Source organism: Phaenicophaeus curvirostris, chromosome Z (assembly GCF_032191515.1).
Source record: "Phaenicophaeus curvirostris isolate KB17595 chromosome Z, BPBGC_Pcur_1.0, whole genome shotgun sequence".
NCBI lineage: Eukaryota > Metazoa > Chordata > Aves > Cuculiformes > Cuculidae > Phaenicophaeus > Phaenicophaeus curvirostris.
Genome location: NC_091431.1, coordinates 26,964,778 through 26,977,777, shown reverse-complemented (window position 1 = coordinate 26,977,777; position 13,000 = coordinate 26,964,778). Strand labels below are relative to the sequence as shown.

Below are 13,000 nucleotides of genomic sequence, written 5' to 3'. Positions count from 1 at the left end.
TAGTTCCTCACTTGTAGAACTTGCAGAACTTGTGTTCTCAAGGTAAGAATAGCAGTAATGTAAACAGTGCACTCAAGCTTGGTAGAAACTGACAAGCTCTCCCAGGAGAGTATAAAAACTCTGGTTGAGGAATAAAGAATTGCTACTTGCCACCAGAGCAGTAGTCTCTCTAAGACGTCCCTGTGAGCTGGTCTCCGTCAGAAAAGAAAACAATTAAGCTTTTCTTTAAAGCTAGTCTAACATTCACTCCATTATGCAGCTAGTGTTCCTTGTGTTGTAAGACATCAGATTGTCAATTACGATCCTGAATTTCTCTGGATGGGCCTGGCAACCCTGTTGGCTGGAGCCCTGTAGACTGAAGAGTATCAGTCACTTGTTGTTCTATTGATGACATGGAACAGTGGTAGAGGTTTCAGGCCCTTTTGCCGAAGAATCAGGAGGTCTTGAAGGAGAAAGCAATATTGCGTTTCTCAGACCTCGCAAACCAGGTATTCTTAGGAAGTATAAAGTACTTCTCACAGGTCAAAGAAGACATGCTTCTGTGTGACCTCTCTTCCCTTCATCCTTCCCTAGGATACTGTGGTAATTTTTCTTGTAAAACTACTTATTGTGTAGATTGATTTCTCTCCAAGGCATATTGTTGGCATTTCAAGTTTTGTGAACTTTGTCTTGGGTTGTGGGGTTTGGGCTTTTGTCCTGGTGGTGTACCTGTCTCCCCAACCCCACACTGAGTTAAATGGTGACAAGAGGTAGTGAACTATTTAAAAGGTGCTGCTACTAACCGTTTAAGTTAGTTTTGATCTGTTTGAAGACTAATATGCTAGCTTGAATAAGACAGTGTATAAACTAGTCTAGAGTTTGAGGAGTATATTAGGTTGAAAACTACCAAGTGATGATTCCACTACGGATTAACTGGAGATGAAAACTTCATACAATATATAGCTTACCTATTTTAGTAGTATGGCTATTACAGCATCCTGTAGCCTGCATTCAGGAAGCATTCTGCTTTTTCTTTCTTTTTTTAAAAAAATTATGACTTCATTGAGTTAGAACATCTTTGTGTACATCAGATGAACTTTCCTTTGATGTTTCTGGAAGCTGATTGTTTTCATGTACAGCATGACATGTTATTTTACATGAACAGTTACAAAGCAGTAAGATAGGTGTCCTGAAGGTCTCACCTTCTCTAATACAGTTTGGGTTTGGTTTTTTTTCAGTGCTGAGATTTTGGGAGGATTTCCTCCACTATAGCCTCATCTCATGTCTGTTATAAAACCTATCTGTCAAACATGCTGTCAGGTGAGGCTGCTAGTCTGATTGCATTAAATCAAAAATCCATACATAAAAGACAGCTTCTTCTCTTATATTAAATATATATGCAGTAGCTTACTAAAAAAATCTCAGATAGCACTGTTACTGCTCCTAAACTGACAGTTCTAGGCCTGAAGACAGCTCTGGGTGTTTAGTTGTAACACCACATAAGAAGATAGTATAAATGGGACCTCATCTGTTTTCCTTGAAGTCTTATCATCCTTGGAAGTGTAAAATTTTAGTCTGGTTGAGATACGTCTGATCATTCAGCAGATGTTTCGTTCACAGAGATTTCAGTTAATCTTTACTCTTGGGTAGTGTGTGAAGTTGTGTATCGCATGTACAAATGACATATCTACTGAAGAGCAGGTGGTGTTAAAAGTTCTGCCGTGCTCACAGCTGGCTCTGAGCTGATCCCATAAGCCAGCCCCTTTTCTACCTACCCTTTGATAAATACAGTGGTCTTAAGTGGATGATGATGTTGTTGATCTGGTTTTAAGGTGCACTTCTATACGGTGATTATAAGTCATCGTTCCCATTCAGAATCTCTTTTCTTTTCTTTCTTGTTTTAATCAGATAAAAGTAAGTTTTGTGGGAATTGAGGACTTACCTGTGGTGCATTGAAAAGGTGAATATTTAAGTGTTTATGCAAGATGGTATCATAACGCTTCATAGTGTTTCAGTCTGTATGGCATAGGTGTATGGGTTTAAGCCTTGTGTACTGACCTGTTTTCTGAAATTCTGGTGTCTGGAAAGAATGGACGCAGAAAGATTATAACCATTAGATGTATCTGTGTTCCAATAACTTTTGCTTTCTTTTGTATGAACATAGCATGCATTTTGTGTAGTGTCACATTGTATGTATGTATTTCAGGAGAAAACATAATTTTTCCTTATTCCTGTCTGCCTGAGCACTAACCAAGTAGCACGTGCCATGGTTTGGTCATGCTTATATTAGGTGACTAAAGGTTACTGGGTTAAGGGACCTTTGTACCTTTCCATTCAGTCCTGGAAGTTGCTGGTGGCACTGCTAAAAGGTACAATGCAAGTTTTTTTCATCACTGGTGTAACTTTTAAATCTTAGTTGAAAGTGAGTAGCCACATTTATTCATGTTGTATGATGACTGGCACTCAAAAGAGAATTTTAAGTCTTAATATTAGAACTTGTTAGAACTGGTTCACAAGCACAATAGAAATTATAAAGTGAGCTTGGAATTTTTGAATGTTTTCACCTTCGACATGCAAGGAGAACAGATTTTTTTTTTTAGAAGAATTTATGTTGTCCATGGAAGCATATGTTGTCAAAGGCATCTGGTTTTGTTTTCAGCCTTTCCAATAACCAGTTCCTGCAACTTTGCATGTGTTGCGTTTACCGTAGAATCTACTTTGCATTTTGATAGTATGTCCCATTACAATCTTGTATCTTATCTCAGAGGAAGAGAAGACAGTTTGGTTTGGATTTTTTCCAGTCAAGTTAAAAGATTTTTCACGTCTGAAATACTGAGAGAGACTTGTTCAAGTAGAAATTTAAAATTTAAAACTTTGTGATTATGTTTGCTAAATAACATAGGAGTTTGTGGTAAATAAGGCTGTTGATCAGGAAAAATCTGTAAAGAATTTATTTTAGATTAAATTTGTGTTATCTCCACTTTATACTCTAATTCTGGTATCAAATCCATCTGAAACAGTGAAAGCATAGGGGTGTTCTTTCCATTTCTGGTTTTGATGATATTTCTTGAGTATAAAAATACTCTCCTTTTCTCCAATGTCTGCTTGTCTGCTTTTGCTCCAGAAGATATATTTGATGTTGATATCTAGGATTCCTTGAAAACAGTTTCTGTAGAGTATTAAGCAAGCACACTGCAGTTTATACAACTTAATGAAGGTTTTGATTTCTAGTGTAATATAGTCTGCTGACACAGATGGACTCAGTGAAGCCACTGAAGATAACAGCAGGGAACAAAACAGTAATAGCTAAGTTACTCTTCGTTCTGAATCTCTAAAATGCTGCATAGTTTTGTATTTGGAACCTTGCATAGATGGAATGACTAGGAAACAGACATATAAAATAATGTACTAAATAGATACCTATGGACTCTGTTGACCAATTGTCACTTTTTGTCTCTATAGTATTATAGTTTCTCCACAAGTATTTAGAGGTACAGAAGATGTGGTTTTCCTTCAAGCCAGGTGGCTGATGGATAAAAACAGTTGTTTGCATTTCACAATCTGCAGTGCTTTTGTTTTTGATGTAAGCAACACTAGGATTTATCTTCCTGTTTAGGAAGTAATTGATACATGGCTCTAGAGCCTTCCAGAGAAGCGGTTGAGCACAACCAGCATATTAAGCTGAGTTTGAATATAGTGTTGTAATTCTCTGTAAGCACAAAATGTCAGAATATGCACTGATTTTCCTAGGCTACTGTATTTGAAGGAAATACCTCATAGTTAATTGCAGGAGACTTAGACCGTGATCTTCACAAATAGAATTATTTGCGTTTTTTTCTGAATTCCTTTCTGGATCAGTCTGGAAAATAATGTATGTTTTTGTTGCATATTTCAGATTTTTGTTTTGTTTTGTTCTGTTTTGTTGTAGTAGTTTAAAATGCAGTCTCATAGCATTTTGTCTTCCAAAAACTTAACAGGAAATTCAAAACCATTAATTTAATCCATTCTTTGAAAGCAAAAAACCCACCCCCAAACCAACTAAATTAGTAGCTACGCTCCTAATATAACAACTTGCATTACCATAATTTTAACAAGGGTGCTTTAAAGAGAAGGATGTGTTTCAGGCAGAAGAATTTCCCTTTCAGAATGATTTGTGCGAAGCCAGCTGATACTTTGTAGCTCTGTTGTAGCTGTAACATCCTTTTTTCAGTATTTTCCTAGAAACTTTCAGGTTATATAATCTTTCTTTTTTTCCTGCCCTTTTCAGAGTAATTCTGCAGTCCAGTGTTCAGAAAAATAAAACCTCTGAACCTAGCATTTCTGACAGTACAGACGTTACTAAAAGAACTACCAGGTCTGCTGCAAGAAAAAAAAGTTTAAAAAGGTGAGAGTTATCCTCTTTACAGATCCAGTAGCTGTTTTATAGGCAAATACTTTGAACTGGCATCCATTGCTGACAGGCGCTTTTGCCACACTTCAGCTCCTCATCCTAGCAATGGAAGATGTTTTATGCCATGTACGGAGACTATCTGGGACCTGAAATCTTATGTCATTTGTTTATGTTGCTAAGGCTTTCAACTTTGAGAGTTTTGTATTGTAATTCCTAATGTGAGTCAGAATTACAGAAGATGAGGGACTTTTGGTAACAATAGAAAGCCTTTCTTTACCAAAACTCTGCTTGGAGTAAGAGGTGGAAAGGTTATTCACAGCACTAAATGAGTAATTCATCAGTACATGAAGTCAAAACTAGGAGGAGTTTGGTGAACAACTGGAATGCAATAGTAGTGGAGAAGTGAAGTGTATAAAATGCATGCGCTCAGTGGTATGAGATGTTGTGCTGAGAGTATGACTGATAATCTGAACTGAACCTGATCAGTAAAGGTTAATGATGTTTTAAATTTGGATGGATTTATGCAAGATTGCAAGTGCCTTTTGGCCCAGAAGCATGTGTCACGCTACTACTACACTTCTTTGTGCATATACATATTCGTGCCCCTCTACAGTAGCTCTGCAGGTCATTATCAAAGACAAGCCTGGGAGTGTAGCTTAAAACCATTTCCAAACAGTTTCCGATTACAGAATTTGTCTTGTGCTTATAGTGACAAACTTTGGAATGGGTCTCTTGGGTGCTGAAGAGACTTACCTTTGTTGGGAATAGTAAAAGGTGGCAAGTAACATAAAAAGTAATTATGTAGCTTGATGAACAAATACTACTGAAAATTCCAAGCTCTTGTGCAGCTTTTTCCCCACAGAGCTTTTCTTTCCCTTCCTCTTAGTTACTTTGAAGGTAACAGAAGTTACGAAAATTCCATCAGGCAGTGGAAATAGTCATTAATAGTAGACTGCAGTAAATCATAATCAGAGAATTTTTAGTAGTGTCTCTGTGAATTACATTTTGATTTGTATAACAATATGTTAAAAAATAACATGCATTTTAAGAAAAAGAGATTTTATTAAAAATCTGAACTATTTCTTGGGGTTTTCCTGTTTGGTTGGTTGGTGGCTTTCCTCCATTTTGCATCATTTTCACCGTGTCATTTTTGGTCCAAACAGAGTGATGGGATTCTGATTGCTGTTATTATTCTTCATGCCTCTCAAAGTTTTAAGCTCCTTGTAACTCTTGGTAGCTGTATACATGCAATTTAACAGAGACTTTCAGTTCCTGGAAAATGCACTTCCATGTTGACCTTTGTGTTGTGTGAGATAAGAATACCCATTCTTAGGATGAAACAACAACTTTAAAATAGAATTCATAAAAAATTATGGTTATTTCAAAAGTAATCTTTTAGGCCTATTGCCAGATTTGTGACTCTGAGGACAAAGGATCAGGTTGATCTCAAACTTCATATACTACTTCTTATTTTAATGGATTTTCTAAAATTTCTACCCAAAATATTTCATACCACATGCTGTTTATTTTCTTCTAACTTTTGTTGTCAAAGAATTTCAGACATTTAATGCTTGAACCCAGTAATCAAATCTGTCCTAAATAGTAATGTCACACTTCCGGAGTTCTTAATTATCTTGATATCTGAGAGGGGCTAATAGGGTGCTGGTCCCTCTAATGGGCATTTCAGTATGATTTCATGTATAATTTCATGAACTTAGAATCATAGAATCATAGAATAACCAGGTTGGAAGAGACCCGCCGGATCATCGAGTCCAACCATTCCTATCAAACACTAAACCATGCCCATTAGCACCTCGTCCACACATGCCTTAAACACCTCCAGGGAAGGTGACTCAACCACCTCCCTGGGCAGCTTGTTCCAGTGCCCAATGACCCTTTCTGTAAAGAATTTTTTCCTAACATCCAGCCTAAACCTCCCCTGGTGGAGCTTGAGGCCATTCCCGCTTGTCCTGTCCCCTGTCACTTGGGAGAAGAGGCCAGCACCCTCCTCTCTACAACCTCCTTTCAGGTAGTTATAGAGAGCAATGAGGTCTCCCCTCAGCCTCCTCTTCTCCAGGCTAAACAACCCCAGCTCTCTCAGCCACTCCTCGTAAGACCTGCTCTCCAGCCCCCTCACCAGCTTTGTTGCTCTTCTCTGGACTCGCTCCAGAGCCTCAACATCCTTCTTGTGGTGAGGGGCCCAGAACTGAACACAGGATTCGAGGTGTGGTCTCACCAGTGCCGAGTACAAAGGGAGAATAACCTCCCTGGACCTGCTGGTCACGCTGATTCTGATCCAAGCCAAGATGCCATTGGCCTTCTTGGCCACCTGGGCACACTGCTGGCTCATGTTCAGTCGCTGTCAACCAACACTCCCAGGTCCCGCTCCTCCAGGCAGATTTCTAGACAGACTTCTCCTAGTCTGTAGCACTGCACAGGGTTGTTGTCTCCCAAGTGCAGGACCCGGCACTTGGCCTTGTTAAACCTCATGCCGTTGGACTCTGCCCAGCGGTCCAGCCTGTTCAGATCCCTTTGCAGAGCCTCCCTGCCCTCCAGCAGATCGACACTTCCACCCACCTTAGTGTCGTCCGCAAACTTGCTAAGGGTGCACTCGATGCCTTCATCCAGGTCATTGATAAAGACATTGAACAGGGCTGGACTGAGCCCTGGGGAACCCCACTTGTCACTGGCCTCCAGCTGGATTTCACACCGTTTCCCACCACTCTCTGGGCCCGGCCATCCAACCAGTTTTCCACCCAGGAGAGTGTGCGCCTGCCCAGGCCAGAGGCTGACAGTTTCCGAAGCAGAATGCTGTCAGAAACTGTGTCAAAGGCTTTACTCAAGTCCAGGAAGATACATCCACAGCCTTTCCCTCATCCAGCAGCCGAGTCACTTTGTCATAGAAGGCGATCAGGTTAGTTTGGCAAGACCTGCGTTTTGTGAACCCGTGTTGACTGGGCCTGAGCACCCGGTTCTCTTGCATGTGCTTCATGATAGCACTCAAGATCACCTGCTCCATGACTTTCCCTGGCACTGAGGTCAGACTCACAGGCCTGTTGTTCCCTGGGTCCTCCCTGCGACCTTTCTTGTAGATGGGCACAACATCAGCCAGCCTCCAGTCCAGTGGGACTTCCCCAGTCTTCCAGGACTGTTGGAAGATGATGGAAAGGGGTTTGGCCAGCACATCCGCCAGCTCCTTCAATACCCTTGGATGAATCCCATCCGGCCCCATAGACTCGTGGGTGTCTAGTCGGGCTAGCAAGGCTCTGACCACCTCCTCTTGGATCATGGGAGCCTCATTTTGCTCCTCTAGCTCCTGGGTTAGTACACAGACGGAACGACTTTCTTTACAACTAAAGACTGAGGCAAAGAAGGCATTAAGTACCTCAGCCTTTTCCTCATCCCCTGTCACTGTTGTTCCTTCTGCGTCCAATAGGGACTGTATGGTCTCCCTAGCCCTCCTTTTATTATTTATATATTTATAGAAGGATTTTTTGTTATCTTTCACAGACTTTGCCAATCTGATTTCTAGCTGAGCCTTAGCCCTTCTGATTTTTTCTCTACACAATCTCACTTCCCTCCTGTAGTCCACCCAAGAGGCCTGTCCCCTCTTCCAGAGCCCATAAACATTTCTCTTCTTCTTGATATCACTCAAGATCTCTCTATTCAACCAAGCTGGTTTTCTCCCCTGCCGGCTTTTTTTCCGGAACATGGGGATGGCTTTCTCCTGAGCTGCTAGGATTTCCTTTTTGAAGAGCTCCCAGCCCTCATGGGCTCCCTTGCCCTTGAGTACTGTTAGAATGCAGTACCTTGTTGTTAGTCATATAGGTATCCTTTTATTTTACCTGTAGCATTTCGCAAAAACTAACTCATCTTTCTTTTTTCTTTAAAGCATCCCTTTGCTTTTTCATCTCTTATTTTAATTTCTTGAAGCCTGTGCAGTTTGCATTACCTCATAGTGCTCATAATGATTGAGCTATTCCAGATCAAGTGATTGCAGGGTAGAGGAGAATAATTATTTTTACAAAACTGATACCATGCCCTAACCAACGTTGTCTTTGTCGAGACCTTGTTACCTTCTCTGAACCTCCAGCATTCCTGTGTACCCTTAATTCTTCCATTTTCTTGTCTGGTAAGTTCTAGTGGAAACATCTTGCAGTATTTTTACATTAATGTAATTCGTTGATGTTTTAGGTCATTTTAATCAGTTCTTACTGTATATTAGTCATGTTTGCGACCTATCCTAGCGCAGTATGATCTGCAGAGCTAAGCAATTCATTTGCCATTCTACGCTTCGGGATGTTGGAGATGACATTGCAGGAGGCACTCAGAATGATTTTTCAGCCAAAACAGCCATTTACAGCTAAAAATCTCTGTTATGGCTTTGCAAAGAGAATTTCAGTCCAGTTCATAACATTCACTTTGTTTTGTTTGCAGAACATCTCTAGATGTCAGCTGCCATCTACGAAAGACTCGTACTGGTAGACATAACATATTCTGTCTTGTGAATGAAATAACACTGCTATTTGCATTACTAGCGTGTTATCCACAGTCATCTTCTGTAGATGCCCTTGGTTCTCCAGTTACCTTCCTTGTAAATTTGCTTATTAGTGAGAAGTTCATGTTTGTATTTTAACGAGGTACACACATCAGATCCAAACCAACTGAATCATAGTAAGACAAATTAAACAGGTTTTTTTCTGTGTTACAACACAGGACTGAGTTAGATGTAGGTATATAGTAAGTTGATTAGAATTTAAATTTTGGTAGGTAGGGGTACTTAAGGGAGTGCAGGTCAAGTTGTTACAAATAATTGGGACTGTGGGGGTAGATGTATAAAAATTGTATTGTATAGGTTCCTTTACATCTTTTAACCAGAGAGGCATGTTACAAAAATCAACAAAGAGAATACATTTTAGCAGTCTCATATGCTCTTGCTTTGCTTGGAAATGTAAAGCAGCTTTCTGCAGCCTTGTCCAAACACTGAACTACCTGCAGCATTTCAAAGCTTGTCTATATGTAATCTAAATCTAGTATTAAGAAAAAATGTTTCTTTGCTATTCTTTCTGTTTTTCTTACAGTCTGATACTTCAGAGTGAGAGAGAGAAAAGGAATACTTTACAACAAATGTGCTTAATGAAATTGTGATTGTATGAATCCTCTGTTGCTTTTCTAAATGGAGTGGAATCTTTCTTAATATTATATTGTCTGTGATCGGACTAGTCCGTGCTTTCTTTACAACCTAATATTGCAGACTCTTACCTTCTGTTTCTTTCTTTGAAGTATTGTTTGCTCATTTTACCTTGCCAGAAATGTTTGCATGAAATACATAGTGAATACATATTTAACTTTTCTCTTAAAATGTTTTATTTCACCAGCCAATCCGTCCCAAAGACTAGAACGGTATTGCGTTAAATTTCAAATAAGCAACCAGTGCTGAAGAGTATATTCAGGAATGAAGGGGATGTGACTAGAGGGGACTTGATCTAATTCAAGGATGATTACTTTGGCTCCACTTTTTTAGCAAAAGTGAAACAGAAGAATCTCTTCCATAGTTGCAGAATAAAATGAACTGTCAACGTGTTTGATAGACTCTTCTAATGTGCTAATACTTCCTCATTCAAACCAAGAAAAAAATCTGTGTATGTTTAGACTCAGGTGTAAATACTTAAGCTCTCTATTATAAAGAGGGCTTGCTAGTATGTATGATGCATGTGCATAAATTGTGATGGCAATCACTTAGCTGCTGACCACCAGAAATGCAAAGATGGTAGGAGCTTTTAAATATATAAATCTGTGTTGTCTGTTCAGACTGGGCTCAAGTCTCCATTTGAGGCAGAAAATCAACCACAAAAGCTTTTTTCTTACAGTATTGGTACTCTCCTATGTTAACTGGCTGTTCTTTCTTATTTTGTATGATGTTTTTTATGAAGCCGCCGTATTGAGTACACAAAGTAACTATTGTCTACCAAAGAGTGCATTAATTTCAAAGGTTATGTGGTTTGTTTATTTTGGAAGAAACTAACTATAAGCAATTAACTTGTTTTTAATGGTAATAGATTTTTTTTAGTTGTTCAGAACCAATGGCTGTTTTAAATAGTTGTAATTGCTTTAAATCCAGTATGATATTAAGGGGGAGGAGAAACAGTTTACCCTTTAAAGCAGTGCTGTCATATTGAAATGTCTTTTCCTATCTGTAAGTATTTTAGGTAAAACTTTAGATTACATATATAAAAGGTAAGATTTTTTTTCCCAGGTTTTATTGGTACACTTGATAACATGTGGATGTCACTGTTTTTCAGCTTTGAGTGCAGCAAAAGAAAAGGAAAAATAAGTATGCTGTACATCTGAGATTGGTATTAGAACTCGGGGCAGGTATAGTATTTAACATCTAATAAACACTTTGAAAACTACATCTTACCTCTATTTAAAAGCAGTGTAATTTTTAGAGGAATCTGTCTGAAACAGAAATTTTCATCCACTACAAGACTGTCTTCAAACATTGCCAGCACTTTTTCCCTGTCACTTCTGACATTATGAAATCTCAAAGCTGGCTTTGCAGTGATATATCCTTGTCTGCCAACTGAAGTTTATAGCTGCATATCCCTCACAGGAGGGCTGTTACCGCATAGCCTTAAATATGATGCAGTTACCTGTTGATTTAGTGACTCATACAGTAGAAAGTAGAAGCTGAGAGATCTGAAATTTTATCAATGAATAATTGAAGTTTCTAAAGATAAAAATTACCTCTGTACGGGGGAGAATTTTCTTCTTGATGAATGTACATGGGCAGGCTCAGTGACTAGTTTCAATCTCCATTATTTTAAATTAAAATTAAGCTGTTAGACTGGTGATTTTTGAATGCCAATATCAATAACCACACATTGGTTTGAACACATTTTATGGCAAGAGCATTACGAGTTGGAGGGGAAGCAGGATGTAAAGTGGAAGTAAGCTTACAGGTAGCATCCCTGAGTTTGGGTGATCAAAATTTGCAAATGTGAATACAAAGAAAACAGAAGAGGCTTGTATTGTGCAAAATAGAGGAGCATCGAGGCTCACACTCCAAATATTTTTTTGTTTTCCTCTTCACCCTCACCACCATTTTCTTCTAGGTGAAAAGCATCTAAAAGAGAGGGATAGGATTCACCCTCATCCAGTGATTAAAATAGTTTGATTTTGTTTGTTTTTTTTTCCCTTACATAAGCCACTTGCCTGTTAGCTGAAATACAGGCATATAGGTAACCACAGTAGTAGGTATATTGTCCAAATATGAATCTGTGTTCAATTTTGAAGAAAATTCTTATCTTGAAAAGCAGAAGAGATAAAAATAGTGAGGTGAAAAGGTAAGAGTGAAAGCAAGAAAAATTTAGTAATGTTGTGTTTGGCTTTGCCCTTCTTTCAGCTGAGCTACTTCTTTTAGCATCTTTGTTTCAAACCTAAAAATAATCAATTTCACACCCCTTCCAAACATGAATTTGCCGCCTTTTAAAATAACCACCAGAGCCATTAGCACTTACAGGTTCATCAAAAGTGAATTTCCATAAAACAAGTGAACAAATACTCACAATAGGAACCCTAGCTAAACCAAAACTGCTCATTTGGCATGAATGTGTGTCAGGATATCCCTTCCACCACCGAGTATCTTAGTGAGAAAACACATAAATGTCAAAGGAATTTTACATTTGAACTCTCCTACAGCCTTATATGGAAAATTAGCTCATTACCTCATTGTGTCCCATCTAATAGTATTGCTTAGTTTATTTTTCTGAATTTTTAGTACTTTGTGTAGCATTTATATTATACCATACCAAAGCTGTCTTAAGTACAATAATGAAAAGTGAGCATGGGTGAGGGCATCTATGGTTTCTAAATTTTTTTTGAATTGCAAAGTATTAATGTGCCAAAACGGAATGTGTGGTGGCAGCTGCATCACCATTGAACCATGGAACAACTGAAGGAAGTTATTTCTGCTGCCATCAGTTAGGAGTTTTTTCCTTAGAAATTCTTTGCTCTCTTTCAAATACATGACAGATGGAGTCTCCCTTGATCTCATATTGACAAGTATACAACATACTCAAAAGCTGTTATATCGTGGGTCAAATTGCTTCCATTACAGCATCAGTAACTCAGATGTTAACCCAGACTTTTTGCCTCAGTATGACAATAGATGAAATGCTGCTGATTTATAAGAAAAAGTACGATTTGTAGAGACTCGTGCATTAAAATGGGGACACAAAAAAACAAAAAACAAAACAAATGTGATGTTCACCAGTTTGTTGCACTGCAGTTTTTATATTAATGGTTTGCAGACTGTTTGTCTTGCATAAACTTATGTACAGACTACCAAGTTCTAAAATTTCTTGACTTATCAGTACTGTTCATCCTGATTATTTTTAAATTGTATATTTCTAATCATATTTTTTTAACATGTATTGACAGAGGGGGAGTTTATTTTGTTGAAGGTATTTTTAAGATAAAGCTTCATATTATCTTGTAATATTAAGTAGTTCAAAATGCATTTGTGTTTCATTTGAAAATATTGCATACTGTATTTGATTTTATACAAAATATTAGTGATTATTGTAAAAATTAATTGTGTAAAATTAAAAATAATAATCAAAGTTTGTT

At 38.3% G+C, this 13,000-nt stretch overlaps 1 protein-coding gene across 7 annotated transcripts in view; it reads left to right on the top strand.

Annotated features, from left to right (window-relative positions):
* LOC138733740 (dual specificity protein phosphatase CDC14B-like) overlaps positions 1-13,000 on the top strand; it is a 58,569-nt gene that overhangs the window by 44,876 nt on the left and 693 nt on the right. For 3 of the 7 annotated variants that reach the window (XM_069881230.1, XM_069881232.1, XM_069881225.1), the window contains 2 exons: positions 4,247-4,363; positions 10,672-12,993. In XM_069881230.1, coding sequence (XP_069737331.1) covers positions 4,247-4,363; positions 10,672-10,720 — 166 coding nt within the window. In that variant the 3' untranslated portion in view covers positions 10,721-12,993. Of the gene's footprint in view, positions 1-4,246; positions 4,364-8,462; positions 8,502-9,744; positions 12,994-13,000 lie in introns of those variants that run through there. The other 4 variants (XM_069881229.1, XM_069881226.1, XM_069881228.1 and 1 more) reach the window with 4 other exon arrangements.